Genomic DNA, 17,746 nt, shown 5'->3' with positions numbered 1-17,746 from the left:
ACACACACACACACACACACACACACACACACACACACACACACACACACACGCACACATCATGGCCATGCACTGTCAGTGCAACCTGGCCAGCCTCTGTATGGATGGCTGTGACGCTATCTGTCTCACCCACCTCACCTCTCCTCACCCATCCCATGGCTAACCACCTCTCCTCTCCTCGCCCCTCCTCTTCCTCTATCTCAGTGGTTTTCAACCAGTGGTCCTTGAGGGGGTTCCTGGTGGTCCCCAGCTAAATGATGGAGAGTTGGTAACCAAATGGACCCTTATAGAGAGCTCTTGAGATAGTAAAATTAAACAAAATGGACCAGTAAAGGTCAAGTTGTTAAATTATTATTACGTTAAATTATTCATTAACACAATTAGAGTATGTAGAAGAATTCTTATTTTGATCATGGTTTGCCTGTTATCTCTCCTATGGCATGCACCACATCAATAGAGCATATAGGCCAGTCAATCTAAGCCAAAAAAAGGCCCAACCCAAAAGAAATTGCAATAGTAATCATTCAGGGTTTTTTATGATCCTTAGGGTCATCCAAATAACATATTAAAAGTTGTGAATTATATATTTAGTGGATCAAGGTAAATTCAGGGGGTTCGAGTTTGGGTCCATTCACTTTACTATACAGGAAAAAAAATACCCCCCTTCTTTAAGTAGCACGTGAGGGGTCTAACTAGAGGTTTTTCATGATTCCGAATCCATTGCAAGCATTTGTTTTGTACGAAAAACGTTCCTTGAGCTAAGCATGGACCCCACAAAACTGTGAAAAGTGATGACTCATCACTAAACCATAGTTTTGTGGGACGTTATTTCATCAGGAATGATTACTATTTTCTTATTGGTGGATATGATTTTGTCCACAATTATATTAGTCCAGTCAATCTGTCGTTTGACCCAAAATAAATTGCAATATTCTAAGTCTTGGGTCTGAGAGGCTAATGCCGAATAAACAACGGACCTTGATATGAAAACGGTGTAAAACCAGTGCTCTATCTGTCCTTTGGTCCGTCCGTAACCCTCCTTCCTCTCAGCCTGTTCTCCTCTTGGCCCCTGCCTCCTACACCCTCCCTCTCTCTTTCTCCTCTTCTCCAGGGTGGTCATAGAGTGGCCATCTTGGGAATTGCAGCGCATACAGTGTGTGCCGCTCTTTTGGTTTTGGTTGTGTAATTACCTTACTGTGATGTAACTCCAAACGCTGGCGAGATGTGTTCAATAGTTGCTCCATTGATTGGAAAATTATACTGTATACTAGCAGGGGTGTGGCACCAAATTCTGGGATTCACTGCGGGCCCCCCATGAATGTTCTTCATAGGGGGAGGGGGTTTAACACTTCAAAAGGCCATAACTTGGTGACAATCACTCTGATCAGTACAATATAACTAGTTCCAAAACATCGTCTCCCCATTGACTTAGAGCAGGGGTTCTCAACCTGTGGGTCGGGTGACGGGTCCCCAAATTATTTTGGGGGGGGGGGGGTCCCCAGATGATTAACTTAATCTGCAACATTGTTTTCTCTCTCAACAGTAAACAAACCAACATAAAGTTTAAGTTTATAGAGGGTATCTGCACATTTCCAAAGTGTCAATTTAAGGACTTTTAAGGACTTTTTAATACCTCTAAAATGACAAATTAAACATTGGCCAAATTGTCAAATATTAGAGGCAAAAAAATTGAAAATAGCCGATCTACAACGCGAGGCGTTGTGAGCATGTAGATCGGCTATTTGCACAACAGTTTTAAACAGAACATAATGCCTCAACTCTTACAACTCCAACTGAGTGGGGGGTCCCCAGTTAAAATATGATTATTTTGGGCGTTGCAGCCTGAAAAGGTTGAGAACCACTGACAGCTCAAAAGTGAAAGTCAACTCTTTTAGCACATACATAAACTGAATGCAAACAAAGCTGATTTGTCCAGTGTGTAACACCACATATCCCCCTTTTTTTTCTCTATTTTAAAGGAAACTCCCCGTTCATTTTAATATTCAAAGATCTGGATCCAGATCTTCAGTTCCCTCTCCTAATACACATAATAAAATCAACATGAAGTTGACGTTTATTTTCTTAAAAACAAATCCCATACTGGGATCATACTAGTAGAAAAGCGAACTCGCACCAATGGCTGTGGCGAGGTGCTGACTACTGGAAACCAACTTTAGAAAGAAGATAAAGGTGTCGCACACTCTGGTTCAATATCTTTTTTTTAAACAGCCTGCTTGGCCTTCATGATAATGAACACATTCTGTTCAAAGAACAAAGGCGAGCCGATCGAGACTCACCAAGTCAATACAGGATCAGCTGATGAAGAGGGTCCCATAAAAAGGACAAACTTCAAGCACACTCAAGCAAGGACTTGACTTAAAAAGCCTTTTAAGGGATATTCCACTTTCAACAGGGAAACACCTTATGGGCTTTTCATTGCTCACGTATTAGAAGGGTAGTATGAGTCACCTGAAAAAATAACGGGTGTTTTTAATGAATCTGTCATGGTTACAATGAAGTTTGAAGTTACAATTGGTGTGTGTGGGGAGAGGCCCTATGCCTGGAGGGCCAGGGCCTGGTAACATTTATATCAAATATCTAAATATTGAATCAAGCAAATGAAAAACTGTTCAGGGTGTTCATAAAAACCTGGTTAGACGATAAAATGACCAAAAGATAAAGACGCCGACCGTTTTCAACATGTTTTCCTCAGGGCGTGACCATTTTTAACTCATATGCTGCTATTTTAAACATAGGCTGAACTGTTTCCCTGAATTGTCCTTACCTTTGAACGTGGGCACGTGCACGCATAGTGCATGATCTGTGCGTGACTCATGACCGGTAGACTCGATGACAGATTTCGAATAAAAAAAAATCCATTGGAATAGACAAATCCGTTGCCAGGCAGTAACCTGCTGTATCCGCCAGTATTTACATAAGAAAACATTGGAAACTGCCAGCTGTGCGCTATGGTAACACGTGGACACGTTTGCGCACATAGCAGACGATATGTGCGCGGATCATATGCCAGGCGGGCACAAGAATCAAACAGCTATCAAATAAATAAAAAAAACGCGTGGAAAAAAGACGATGATATGACCGAGCAGGATGCTTCCTTGTTTACATGGAAACTTATGGACCCGGAGCTATGATTGGCTCTCAGACCGGATATGGAAACCTAGATCCTGTCTAAAACGGAAATACGATCGGATACAGTTAGGAGGCGGGCCTAAAGTCTCTGAAGCGGCTATATACAGCGACCATACTTTTAATTGTTTCATAATGATTAAAGCTAATTAAATTTCAGGGATCTACGGGCGTCGCAGAGTGGTACAGCGGGAAATCTCCGGTTTCGGGATCGCAGGAAATGAGTTTAGCAAGTCCTTGCTCAAGTGTGCTTAACGTTTGTCCTTTTGACGGCACCACTCCTCATCATTTGAAAGGGGAACTAGGTAACGCACATCGACTGGTGGGTGCTGGGCTAAAGAGATGTTCTTTAGGTCATGACTAAGGATGGGACGATATGAAAATTTCATATCCCGATTATTGTGACAAAATAAATCGCGATTTATGATATTATCGCGACAATCAAAATCCATTATCCTGGGGTGGAACATTTGATAGAGAGTGAAAAAAAGACTGTATCAAGTACGTATATTATAAGTTCCTTTTACCAATTATAGAGGGTTTAAGTGGTACCGGATATGCAGCTCGGCAAATAAAAGGTGAATTGATCCCAGTGCATGACGGAGGACGATATCACGATAAATTAAACCTCCACGATGCGATTATCGTGTGTTTTTTATCACGATAAACGATTATATCGCTTAACGTCCCATCACTAGTCATGACCCTAAGAAGATCCACTACAGGATGGAAACGTTGTCAGCTAAATAAAGACGTTTTTGTACCTGCTTTGTGCAGGCTCTACCCTTTTTGAACTGAAGTCTCTTCAGCTTTTTCTCTTATCCACTCTCGTATCCACTGGTAGCTGTGTTTTTGTCCATTTACTGTATGTGCTAAAAGAGTGACTTTGCGAGGTGTTTCACTGTATAATTCTAAGTCAATGAGAAGACTATAGTTGGAAATATGGATGACTAATCAACAGAGAAACTATTAAAGATATCTAACCAACATTTGAAGGCAAATCGTAGCAAGGTAACTACACAACCCAAACCTCTACCATTGGTCCTTACGTGTTCCCATCTGAGCAGCCATCTGCTGGGCTGGGCAGAAACGTTTAACCTCTCTGGAGACCAGGATATACTCCTTTACCCTCACTCCCCCCCCCCCCCCTCCTCCTCTCTATCTCTCTCTCTTTATCTCTAGCCAATCATCCTCTCAGTAGTCAGACATCAAGAGCCAATCATTTCACAGCTGCCAATGGCAGGACAGCTTCCATATCCCATCCCCGCCAGCCTGCCCGACCACCTGACTGCAGCAGCAGTCAACAGCATCATGAATGCCGTTGACTTCAAAAAAACTCAAGCGCATTCTCACTCTCAAGCCGTCAAACAGGGTGACAGCATGGGGGGCTACCCGGTTTCGAGGGGTGCCCTCGAAAATCGCATGCTGGGGGGGGGGGGGGGGGGGGGGTTTCATTTCTGAAACCGGTTTTATCACACTTTGTCAGAGCTATCATGTGGACTTCACGTCCATTGGAACCCCATAGTCTAGATGGCAAAGGGGGATCCGCGTGCATAGGGTGAATTTCTTTCGCCACCTGTTTTTTTCTTAATCCTTGAAGCTGAAATATTGTCGCATGGGATTCATTTTTAAACTCCAAGATAAAAACAAATGAACCTAGTATTCTATACAATTTGGACCCAAGGAATTCATTAAAGTAGTTATTATTAAGATTTAAGCACATCTTGATTCCATTACAGGACAACAACAAAGAAATGGCTGAAAACGTTCAGATCACATCTATAATTCTCTTTTCACTAAATTGTTGATGTGAATTATTTCTCGCTTAATACTTGAAGGGTGTATTTTAACTCATATAGTGCCAATCCCGCGAAGACTTGTGAAAAGTACTCGAGTACCTGGAGTGTCAATCCCGAGTATACTCGTGAAATGTAATATATTACTGTAACGGCGGATACATTACCGAGAAGAATGGCCGGAGGTCCGGAGACGAAATCCGTTGCTGATTTCGCATCATCACGGCTCCACGAGCACAAAATAGTCCCATCCATAACATTGAGGTGGACGGGGGATCTCATCTTTAATGTCCATTATCTCAAAACTACACTTTAGAAGCTAGGATGGAGGCAGATGCTCGCTTATGTTAAACATATATAAAAGCTCCGGTCCGCCATTACACAACTCCACGTGGACAACGATCGGTTCCGGCGCAGGACGCGATGACGTCAGACCGGAAGTGTTTACGTTGTGGACTTCTGGCCTTCAAAATAAGATAACGGGAGTGAATGGGAGCCTGAAGGTGGCATCGTGGACTTTATAATCCGTTAATTTCAGGGGCACTAAATGAGTTTAAGACACTGCCAGGTGCCAAGCTGAAATATCATCCCTTTAGGTTCATTTTTAACCCTTTCTTACACATATCCTGACTCTAAACCCCAAGATGGAAACAATAAACCAGTAATATGCCCTAAGGACGAGAAGCGACCTCGCGCACATTGGCACACGCACATGGGCACTCAAAGATTGTTATAGTAAATGTGACCTATGGTCGCAACAAGCTAGCTTTTGAAGGAAACAACCTACTCAGACAAATTAACCTATTTTTCTATACAATTTGGACCAGAGGAATTAATTAAAGTGTTTTTATTAGTTTTTCCTTAATCCTTTAAGTGTGTCTCACATGCAAACCATGCAAAAGAGAATACATATTACACCCATACTAGGTATCCTCTACAATGTATTAACTATGGGCAGGGTTTGCCACTGTTATGATTTTAGTTTCACGACCGAAAGTAAACAAACCAAACTCCATTTAAAAAAAAGTAAGATTACAAACATGCACACGCACATATTTATTCTACACAATCTATAATTACAATAAGATTGTATCCATTTCATAAGGATTTTACTTGATTATTAATACAAAATCTAATTAATAACTGGTAATTTTAGGTTGTTAATATGGAATATTATCTATCAATACGCGGAATCAAGAATTGTTCTCCGCAGAATCAGGATTGTTTGGAATTAAGCCTTTTTCTCTGCAGATTCATGGGGGACTAATTGTACTATATCTATACAGTAGACCTCATACCCTGACCACTATACTATATCTATAGACCACTGTACTGCCTCTCAACTCAACTCAAAATGTATTATATATAACGCACATTTAAAATGACCAGGTCACCCAAAGTGCTGTACAGGTTCAAACCTAACAAAACAATGCAATATAAAGAGACATTAGCATAACATAACAATGAAATAGAACAGCAGTCATGTTAAATCTTGGATTGTCATGATCAGCTGTCGCTAAAGACAAGGCAGAAGAAATGAGTCTTTAATAAAGATTGAACAATATCAATCAACTGGGCAGTGCTGATGTGTAGGGGTAAGCTGTTCCACAGACGCACTATAGTGGTCTACAGATGCACTACAGTGGTCGACAGATGCACTACAGGGTCTAGATCACAACAGTGTCCTATAGATGTACTACAGTAGTGTACAGATGCACTAGAGTGGACTACAGATCACAACAGTGGTCTATACAGTAGATGCACTACAGTGGTCTACAGATACACAATAGTGGTCTACAGATGCATTAAAGTGGTCTATGGACGCACTACAATAGTATACAGATCCACGACAGTGGTCTACAGATGCACAACAGTGGTCTACAGACACACAACAGTGGTCTACAGACACACAACAGTGGTCTACAGATGCACTAGTGGTATACAGATGCACTACAGTGGTCTACAGAAGCACTACAGTGGTGTACAGGGTGAAAGACAGTCTCGCCGGCTTTCCAGCCAGCAATCCCGTAGGTCTCATAGGGGTAATAAAACATAAAAAGAACACTTTTCTTTTCATCAAATTATTTATATTTGAGATCCTATGGATGCCAAAAATCCAGACTATAGAGAAATAAAAAATAAGGGGTGTGTGCGTGGACCCCTACTAGGGCCTCTATACAGCCATATCCCACACCATGATTAGAGCTTATACATTAGGAAACAGCCATATTCTGCACTTAGCATGTCTAACAGTGTCATCCCAGCATGAATGTTGCTGGAATATGTTATTTGTCTTTTCAGCGAGGTGGTACTAGTACAGTTCCAAATAAGTAGATGATCTGAACATTTTCCACTTGTTTTTTTTTATTTACCTGTAATAGAGTCAAGTTGTGGTGGAATCTCAATAATATCCATTTCAATGAATTCCTTGGGTCCAAATATTATGGTAATATGTGTTCATTTGTCTCTGTGAGGTGTTTACTCAAAGGGTTATGCATTTGTTTCTATTTTGTTCCATTTTCAGTTTGGGTAATATGTGTAAGAAATGGTTAAAAATGTACCTCGTGATGGGACAGTATTTAGGCTTGGTACTTGGCAGAATCCTAAGATTAAGGAAAAACAATTGAGGAAAAAGAATCACACCATCAATTTAGTGAAAAGAGAAGTTAGATGTGATCTGAATGTCTTCAGCAATTTTTGTTTTTGTCCTGCAATAGTTCAAATCTGCTTGAATATTAATATTAACCACTTTAAGTAATTCCTTGGGTCCAAATTGTATAGAAAAATAGGTAAAATAGGTTTCCTTCAAAAGTTATGCTTGTTTCTATTGTTTCCATCTCGGGGTTTAGAGTCGGGATATGTGTGATGTTGTACAATACTGTGCGCCCAGGCAGCCCGACTCCAGACGTCCATTGCAGGCGCACACACTACCAAATGAATCTGGCATAGCGGGTGGTTTTGGGGCCTGCTATGTGCTTTCCCAAACATGTGTGGCCAAAATAGCAATTTTCGGGAAAGCACAACAACACTCCCATGGCCATATCTCCAGGCGCAAATAACAGAGTCGGCATAATGTATAACGAATAAGATATCGTCTCGGGACAGTGCCAGCTGCCTTGGCCGTCATTCACAGGGAGAGGGTAAGGCTAAGAATAGGGCCTTATATGCAGCCGCATCACAAGGGGGGGAAATATTTTATGCTTTAACTATTGAAAAATAGCAGATATACAAGCTCACAGCGCGACACCAGTGCCGCGCTGTGAAAAGTCGTGAAAATGTGTGCACAAATCTTTGAATATATGTATTTTTTAAGCAAACATTTGTAGCTCAAATTTAGCTTCTGGGGGTCCCTGGAACTAAATGTATTGAGATGGGGTTCCTGTGACCAAATACATATAATTTTGGGGGTCCTTCACATGGAAAAGAGCACCACTGACATAGAAACTTTTTTTTTTCTTTCAAAAAACCTTAGAAGGAATTTGAAATATTCAAAGACTTGCACAAATTTTCAAGATTTTTCAAAAATAGCAGATCTACAAGCTTGCAGCTGCGAGCATGTATATCTGCTATTTTTCAATAGTTAAAGCACAAAAGAATGCGTAGCAATGCGTTCCCAGTCTAAATGGGTTAAACCCCCTACCCCTATGAAGAACATTCATTGGGGGCCCACAGTGAATCCTTGCACCCAGGGCCCAGAATTTGGTGCGACACCCCTGCTTATACGTATGTGGCATGAGCCTTAACCTCAAGGCCATTGGTGCCCCCAGCACCCAGCCTTGAAGGTCCAGGGATGTGCCTGTCCTTTTATCATCACGCTGTACCATGCAGACATGCATGGCTACATGGCTGTACTGGACATGCGTACAGTGCACTGAACCACCTGCTTTAAATGATAACACTTCTCCAATTTGCAGTTGATTTTATGTCGTCATAAATGATGTTCAATCCTGATGATGGTCTATTTTGGGTGCTTTTGGAGACACTGTGTGGTGACTGCTGGTCACAATGCATAACATATTTAATAATACAGATGCAGAGTTACAGAGTAGCATATTGCTCTTACGCCAGGTGGAAAGGTCATGGCAGCAGTACTATTCAACCTCGTTCCATTCAGAATAGATTAAGCTACTCTCTCTTCTGGATCAATGTCTCAATGCACACTCCCTGTTCACATAGATAAAAGCAGATTGTCCACAAGAGGAAATTCAAAACCATGCTCATTCCTTTTAGTCCGAGCATTTCAGGCAAAAATCGTGCACTTTATGAAAGAAGCATGAAATTTGGCACACAGTTAGAACATGCCATATGGAACATTTTTGGCTATAGGGGCATCGCAGATTTGTCTTTGGAAACTTGTGGGAGCCAATCAAAGTTGGGCTCTCATAGACTTTACTATACAGTAAAATAATACAAAAACATAAAACATGTGAGGGGTCAAACTAGGTGTTTTTCAGGATTTTGAATCCAATGCAAGCATTTGTTTTGCACAAAAAAAACATTCCTTTCTGAAAAACTGCCCTGACAAAACTGTGAAAAGTGGTGAAAAGTGATGACTCATCACTAAACCATAGTTTTATGGGGACCATTTTTAGCCTATGTAATGTTTTTCGTGCAAAACGGATGCTTGCATTGGATTCAGAATCCTGAAAAACCCCTAGTTTGACCCCTCACATGCTACTTAAAGCATATTTATTTGTTGTATTATTTTACTGTATAGTAAAGTCTATGAGAGCCCAACTTTGATTGGCTCCCACAAGTTTCCAAAGACAAATCTGCGATGCCCCTATAGCCAAAAATGTTCCATATGGCATGTTCTAACTGTGTGCCAAATTTCATGCTTCTTTCATAAAGTGCACGATTCCATCAAAATACTGCCCGAAACGCCTGGACTATTTAGGTGTGGCCTACTGTGTAGCTGCCATTAGCCTAGCGAGTTAGCCACCAGCTATCCTCATCTGCATTTTGTTTACTTTATTTCCTGTGTAAGGCTGCGTCATTTCCTGTGAAAAGCACTAACTTTGCATATCGTTGCCGCCAGGTGGGAAACCTTGTAGCCTATGTCCAAACTATTATTTAAAAAAAAAAAAAATAGAATATTAAAAAGAGTCGATCCACAAGCTCACAAGGTATCACATGTTTTGAGCTTGCAGATCTTCTATTTTCACAACAGTCTCGCATGATGAAGTAGGATATTATTCATTCACAGAGGAGAAAAAAAAGTTTAAATATGGAAAGGTTTCTGTCCAACAGCAACAATATTCACTCTAGACCAAGGCCCCTCTAACAGTACATGTAGGGTCCGCCAAGACTCCATCTTGGGCCCCATCCTCTTTTTGTTATTATTTGCTGCTTCTAGGTAGCCTCGCAAGCCATCCCGAGTTACGTCATCACCGATGTGCTTCCTTTCTCGGTCTGGTTTCCCTCCCATCGAGTCTCTTTATGAGAATTTAGGTTCAATTTCCAATCAAAAGGCTGCATTACGAGCGATTCCGCCTCACACCGCTCCTGATTGGTCGAGCGGCTGCTACAGCTCTCGCATTTTGTAAATAAACATGGCGGACCCCATGTCCGATGTGCGTTCGCAAATAAAAGCTGCATTAAGCGAAGTTTTATCTGAAATCAACTGCATCTCAAAACTTAAAAACGAACAACAGTTTGCACCTTTGGAATTTCTGTCTGGAAAAGACGTATTTGATGTTCTCCCGACGATGTTTTGATGCGCTGATGACTACTGAATGGACCTGTCAGTCAAAGTTAGTAACTACGTCATCGCTTAATGCATTGTCTATGGAGAACTCCCAGACTCTCCTTTTGGAGAGTCTGGCTGTTTGCGAGGCTAGCTTCTAGGGCCCATAATTGAAAAGCATAACGTTTCTTTTCATTGCGTGCGTGCGTGCGTGTGTGTGGGTCTTAGATATACAGGTCACCTTTAAAGAGGATGATACCATCTCCCACCATGCAACAACAGCAGCACATAACACAGTTTGATGAGCACAGGCCTTTCCTATTAATATGCATTCATGCATTATGGATGACAGCCAGGTTGAACAGTGGCGTCAGTTCAAAAAAAAACCTAAGGTATGGCAACATGACTGGTGTCTTGCACGCGTAACACCAGTCATGTTGCCATACCTTAGAGACAGGCATCAGGCATGATACATATATTTTAAGAAGTACATTTTACTTTTCCCCCCGTTTCTACGGTTTCTTGGGCTGGATATGGCAGCCTGGAACGGTAACTTTTATGTTACCCCCTGGACCCAGGGTATGGCAGCTGCATACCCCTGCCATACCCAATTAATGCCCTTGCAAAAATAGGGAATCCGCAAGTTTACAATGCATTGCAATCTGTCTATTTTTGGCTAACGTCCCCCTCTGAATATGGATGCTGGGATTCTAGTGGTCAAATGATAATAATTTGAATGATTTTAAAGCCTAACTAAGATCTCATTAAGATTTCATGACCCTTAAAATAGCCAACGTAAAAGCTCACAATGTGGCACATCTGCAACGTGTTGTGAGCTTGCAGGTGAGCTTGGCCATTGTCAGACTGACACTTTGTTTACATCCTATCAATCCATATAAAAGAAGGACCTATGATGTAAACAAAGTGTCATGCGGACAAAGGCCAAACATTATTTTTATTTTAGCATCCGTTTTTCAAAAAAAAAGTTGACTATAGCTCCTTTAAACTTAAACTTTTAGTTCGTGAAGACTTTGTGTGGGGACTGCGGATGTAAATTAGCATATTTGCGTAGCATTTTAGTTTTTTTTTTGTCCTGTCTAAATAAACAAATAAACAAAATGCAGGTTTATTATAATAAGGTTAATTTGTTGTCTTTATGCAGATGGCATTCAAGTTAACTATAATAATGTGAACATGTTTCTCTCTATGCAGATGACATTCACGTTTATTATAATAATGTTAACATGTTCATCTATGCAGATAACATTCATGTACATTATAATATAGTTGTTTTTCTCTCCATGCAGATGACATTCAGGTTTCTTATAAGATTAATCACATTTTTTCTCTCTAAGCTGATGATATTCAGGTATAAGATCAATGACATATTATTTCTCTCTCTATGCAGAAGACGTTCATGTTTCTTATAAGTAGGGATGTCAAAAATGGACCTTTATCAAAATCGATTATTCTATAGCAATATTCGAATATTATTCGAAAATCGAAAATTAATTATTATTATTATTTTTTTATTATTATTATTATTATTATTTTTTTTTTACTGGATTTCAATGCACATTTACCTATGTACAACATGGCTCTTCAGGTAATTGGTAGCCTAACTACTACTCTTCATCTTTCTTTTTAGTGTGCCAGTGTACTGTTCACCTAATCTCTCAAGAACAGATTCTGTGATGCTTTACAATACAGAGGGCACTGTTTTCCCTTTTCTTTGATGATGGCCACCAAGTACCAAACAATCAAGCCTGAATCAATCACACCTGTGTCTGAGACAGGAGGGGAGTGTGTAGCAGGCAGCTGCCACTCTGCTGTGCTCCTTCACTCTACACAGTTTACAGTTGGTGCTGGTGTGAATAATAAATCAATGGCCATTTACTATTATCATTAATACTATTGTTAGCCTATATTCTATATTTTGTTTGAAACTAACTAACTAAGCCAAAAAATAGTATTAAAAAAAAAAAAAACGAAAAAAAAAAATAATAATATTTTTTCGATTTTCGATTATGAAATATTAAAATCGAATATTGATTAATGGAACGAATATTCGAAAATCGATTATTCGGTGACATCCCTACTTATAAGATTAATGACGTTATTTCTCTCTCTATGCAGATGACATTCAGGTTTCTTATAATATTAATGACATTATTTCTCTCTAAGCTGATGATATTCGGGTATAAGATCAATGACATATTATTTCTCTCTCTACGCAGATGACATTCACAGATGCGATGCGCTCTAAGGCTCGTCTGTCAATCACAGGATCGACCAGCGAGAATGGTCGTGTTCCGGTGGCTTACCTTCGCCCAGGATTACCCATGAGTCTCAGCATGACTGACCTGTCCTGACCACGCCCTAACCTAGTGCCTTACAGTCCAATCAACACTCACTTCACAGCCCGTCAACCCTGACCCATCACGCAGCCAATGGAAATACTCAATATTTACTCTCTCCCAGCCAATCACTGATCATTCCCGTTGTAGTTGACGCCCACCTCTCCGTTCAACCAATCACAGATCTATGAAAACTCTCGACTCCACGCCCGACATCTGGATTGGATTTATGACATCACTTCTTTTCCCACCAATCCAGTGGTGAGGCTTCTGCCATGACACGCCCACCCAGGAAGTGAATCAGCCAACCGACAAGAAGGTGGAGGCCCGTTCATTTCCACTGCAATGGAGAAACAAAACAGAAGAAAAACAAAACATACAAAAATAAACAATCAAGCACAGAGGACAAGAGTTTTATAATCCAAGCAAACAAACAACATGGTTGTTTTTCTAAAAGATATTTTGGATAAATAGCATTGCCATATATATGGCTTATCAGAATTCAGACACTTCCTGTAAATAACATCCAATGACAATGACAGATTCTGTCGATGCTAATATCTAATGCAACCACGGTAACAATGTCCATGATCATTGAGAACATCAGCAACAATAGAAAGAACAATACCATCCACCACCACCACTACTACTACAGCAGCAGCAACAACAACAACAACAACAACAACAAATCAGGAATGCAATAAGGAGTTTCTGAGAAGGGCTTGAAAATGGTTCCGTTATTAACAGAAATATTTTTTTTTTCTTTTGTTTTTTTTGTTTTTTTATTTTTTTTTTAGTGCTGGCCTTCCAGACAGGATAGGAGCTAAATCTATTTAGTTCCCCAATATGTTTTACAATAATGAAATCACTAGCTACTGATAAGCTACTATAACAACACATTCTCACGCCTGTGACAGCAAACTGGTGACAAGTTGGGTTTTGACCATTTTGTATGGGAGGGGTTAGCGGGGCTGTGGCGGTCACGTCAAATGCTTGACAAAATGTCAGATGTTGCCCAAACCCATCATGTAAGCTACTACTTTAAATATAATTTATCACAGCTAAACATAAGGTCAGTAATCAAATCTCTTAGCATGTCTACCGAATAAAACAGCTCAGGTAGGCTAAATCAAAAGAAAAATACCTTTTTTTGTATACTGTACTAGCATACTAGCTTAGCAGAGTAACTTCGATAACCTACAAGTTCACATTGAATCGAGATTAAGCCTCTTTCCCAATAGCAATCTAGAATATTGCTGGATAATTATCTGGCAACGGCAGTCAATTATCATTCACACATTGATCTCCTTTATGGGGAAGTTTGATATGAGTAGATGACTGTTATGATGCACTAATGATGATAATGATATTCCACCTACGAGGCGGTAGACTGCGTTGTTATTTCGGAGGCAGTCCAGTTCCAAGACATGTTAGTGAAATACTTTATTCCATCCCAAAATATTCCTGGGGCAACAAATGAACGCTGTGGCCAACGTCCGTGGGTTGTAAAGCCGCCACACGTTACGTAATTCTGTCACTTTCATTCCCACTTTGGCTGCAGGTGAAGATTTAGTACATGATACAAGGTCGACAGGTTTTTGTTTGTTTACTGTTAAGTAGTTATTTTTATTTTTTGCTTTTGCATGTGATAAAAAAACAAAACTAAAACAATAATGTTATCAACCGGACATTTTCATTTGCTTTTTCATTCGCTGAACCGTTTCAAGCCCTGCCTGACGTTGCTTACAGAAACAAACGGTGTAGTGTCAGAACACGCAGACAGGCTGAACAGTCAACCTCCATGATACAATAAGACATACAGATTCTAATATTGATAATGCCAATGTTATTGATGGTGATACTTTACGCTATTTCTTGTTTCTGCCTGAAAATCCCTCATTTAGTAGAGACTCTTAGATTTAATAAAAGAACCTGACTAATGCATGGAGTGGCACTTACAGTACACACACACACACGCACGCACGCACGCACGCACGCACGCACGCACACACACACACACACACACACACACACACACACACACACACAATCTCGTTGCCATATGAGAGTTCAGAAGCCAACGGAAAAAAAGGAGGTGCCAAACATAACCGAACCCTTAAAATGTGCGCTCCTTTGCGCACAGCCCCTCAGCCAATGGCAGACGCCGATACTGAAACCTGAGCCAATAGGGGCTGTCGATGCTGTGAGGTGGACAATTCTGGGAGGAAATAACTAAAAAAAGCGAACAAAAAATATCTGTAAAAAAAGAAAAAAACTTTTGATAAACACACTGCACTGACGGAGATGATGAAACTGAAGATGATGATGATCATACTGGAGGACGAAGAGGAGAAGTGGCAATATAAAAGTCTGCATGTCATGTTTGCTTAATTTAGCTTTTCCTTTAAGACAATGCCGTCAGCCTCTAGCTCTACGCTCGGCTGCATTTTAGTGTTTTAATAATAATAGTAATAAGATTTATTGATATTTCATTACAGTATTGATATGGAAGATGATCATGTTATTTGTATACAGTGTATGTTTCAAAAGGGCACACTTTGACACGTGGGAACATGAGCCGGTTTTCTTTCGTATCTTTTTTTTTTTTTTTTTTTTTTACATTTTGTGTAATACGAACCATACTGCTACTGGGAAATTCTTCCCAGCTGTCCCTTCAATGTGAAGAACTATGACAAACTAGAAGGATAAAATGTCATGCATTTGGTGAAAGGACAAACTCTACTGTTTTGTTTTAATTTTTTTATGCAGCAGTCGTGAACCGTAAATAGCAGACCTACAAACTGACAATGTGTCAAGCTTGTAAGACAGCTATTTTGACAGGCCACCCCTGTAACATGTAACGTTCATTTGCAAATAGCAAGTGGCTAACGAACGTCACATTTGTGTCATGTGGCAAACCTTATGCTTGCCGTAGACACGCTTTCAAATGCATTCAGTCGCATCTTTCTGTCATGCATCATTCATGATTTCTACAACAGTGGTTCTCAACCTGTGGGTCGGGACCCCTAGGGGGGTCGCCAAATTATTTTGGGGGGTCCCCAGACTTAATGTGCAACATTGTTTTCTCAATCAACAGTAAACCAACCAAAAACCAACCAAAAAGTTTAAGTGTATAGAGGGTATCTGCGAATTTCTAAAGGGACTTTCTAAAGGACTTTTTGATACCTCTAAAATTAAACAAATTAAACATTGGCCAAATGGACAAATATCTGACGCAGAAATTGTGAAATGAGCAAATCTACATGCTCACAACTCCTTGTAGATCTGCTATTTTCACAATAGAACCGTGATATACAAAATGTAACGCCTCACCTCTTAGTGCTCGTCAGGGTGGGGGGTCCCCAGTGAAAATATGATTATTTTTGGGGTTGCGGCCTGAAAATGGTTGAGAACCAGTGTCCTAAATAACTTGACTGCAATAGAAATGCCTAAAATGCAGGACAGAGGAGATGTCATGACTGTCACAGATAGAACCATCCTTTGTCCCCATACCCTGCATGACGGCAGTGTTGGGGAAGTTACTTTGAAAGCTTAACGTGAACAGTTACAAGTAACTCACCATGGCAGTAACTTGATCAAGTTAAAGTTATACCCCTGGAGAAAGTTTCAAGTTTCAAGTTACATAGAAAAAGTAACTTGAGTTAAATTGAGAATGTTGATTTGGTGTACATGAAAAAAATATATAATATCCTACAAAAAAACATGCCTGCAGAAATATGCCTCTCTTGTTTTATTTCAAAAAGGTTGACATTTTCTTTAGTAAACATCTGTGTTCTTAAAATGAAGTTAAAAAAATAAGAAAATCATGATCTGTCAGTGATTGATTGATTGTCAATCTTAACAAAACTTAATCGGAAAATTATGAATTCGCTTGTAACTTCTTGTAACTTGTAACTTGAGCCAAAATGACCCAAAAAGTATCTCAGTTTCTTGACGAGTTACAGAAATATGAATGTAACTCAGTTACCAGCAAGTTACAGCAAAATGTAACTTAGTTATGTAACTCAGTTACATGTAACTTTAACTTCCCCAAACCCTGCGTGACGGTCACATTCTCTTGTTGGTCACCATATCGTTGCTGCCGGGTATAAATGACCATGTCCAAAACCTTTCCCTATTTTTATCATTGTCCTGTCGCGATGCAACGAGCTGTGAGCTTGTAGATCTGCTATTTCCACTGCTTTTATTTAACGCTCTTATTGTATTGTTGTGTCTGTTGGGTGGAAACCTCTTTTCGCGATTCAAATAAGAAAATGTGCAAAAGTAGCAGATCCACAAGCTTGTGGATCTGCTCCTTTTGATGCTGTGTAAGTAGGGATTTAATTTACCAAAAAATAAATAAAAGTTACCTATGTTACACATTTAGAGATATAAGAGGCCGACAGCAACGATATGATGAAGTAAGGTATTAATTTATGAAAAAAACAAAACCTAAAAAGAGTTTTCTGCCTGACAACAACACTAGCGCTGATGGTGAATCCTGAGGTATGTTTATATATCGTCGTTGTCGGGTGCAAACCTTGTATGTCCAAGACCGTTCGTTTTGTATTTATCATTTTAAAAAATTAACTAAACTAGTGAAAATAGCAGATCTACAAGCACACAACACCTCGCACCGCGAGGCATTGTGTGCTTTGTAGATCGGCTGTTTTCACTACATTTGTGCGACGGCCTTGTATGATGAAGCAGGGCTTTGCTTGGTGAAAAAAGTACAAATTTGAAACTTGGATACGAGGTTT

At 40.0% G+C, this 17,746-nt stretch overlaps 1 protein-coding gene across 2 annotated transcripts in view; it reads left to right on the top strand.

The window, feature by feature from the left end:
* LOC308282517 (glutamate receptor 2-like) overlaps positions 1–13,001 on the top strand; it is a gene marked incomplete at its 3' end in the record, with an annotated part of 189,786 nt that extends 176,785 nt beyond the window's left edge. For both annotated transcript variants that reach the window (XM_080722883.1, XM_080722884.1), the window contains exon 19: positions 12,867–13,001. In XM_080722883.1, the coding sequence (XP_080579009.1) occupies positions 12,867–13,001 (135 nt within the window). The remainder of the gene's footprint in view (positions 1–12,866) is intronic.
* Between the last annotated feature and the right edge of the window lie 4,745 nt (positions 13,002–17,746).

Source organism: Nannobrachium achirus, assembly GCF_963921795.1.
Source record: "Nannobrachium achirus genome assembly, chromosome: 3".
NCBI lineage: Eukaryota > Metazoa > Chordata > Actinopteri > Myctophiformes > Myctophidae > Nannobrachium > Nannobrachium achirus.
This window is presented reverse-complemented; position numbering and strand designations above follow the sequence as displayed.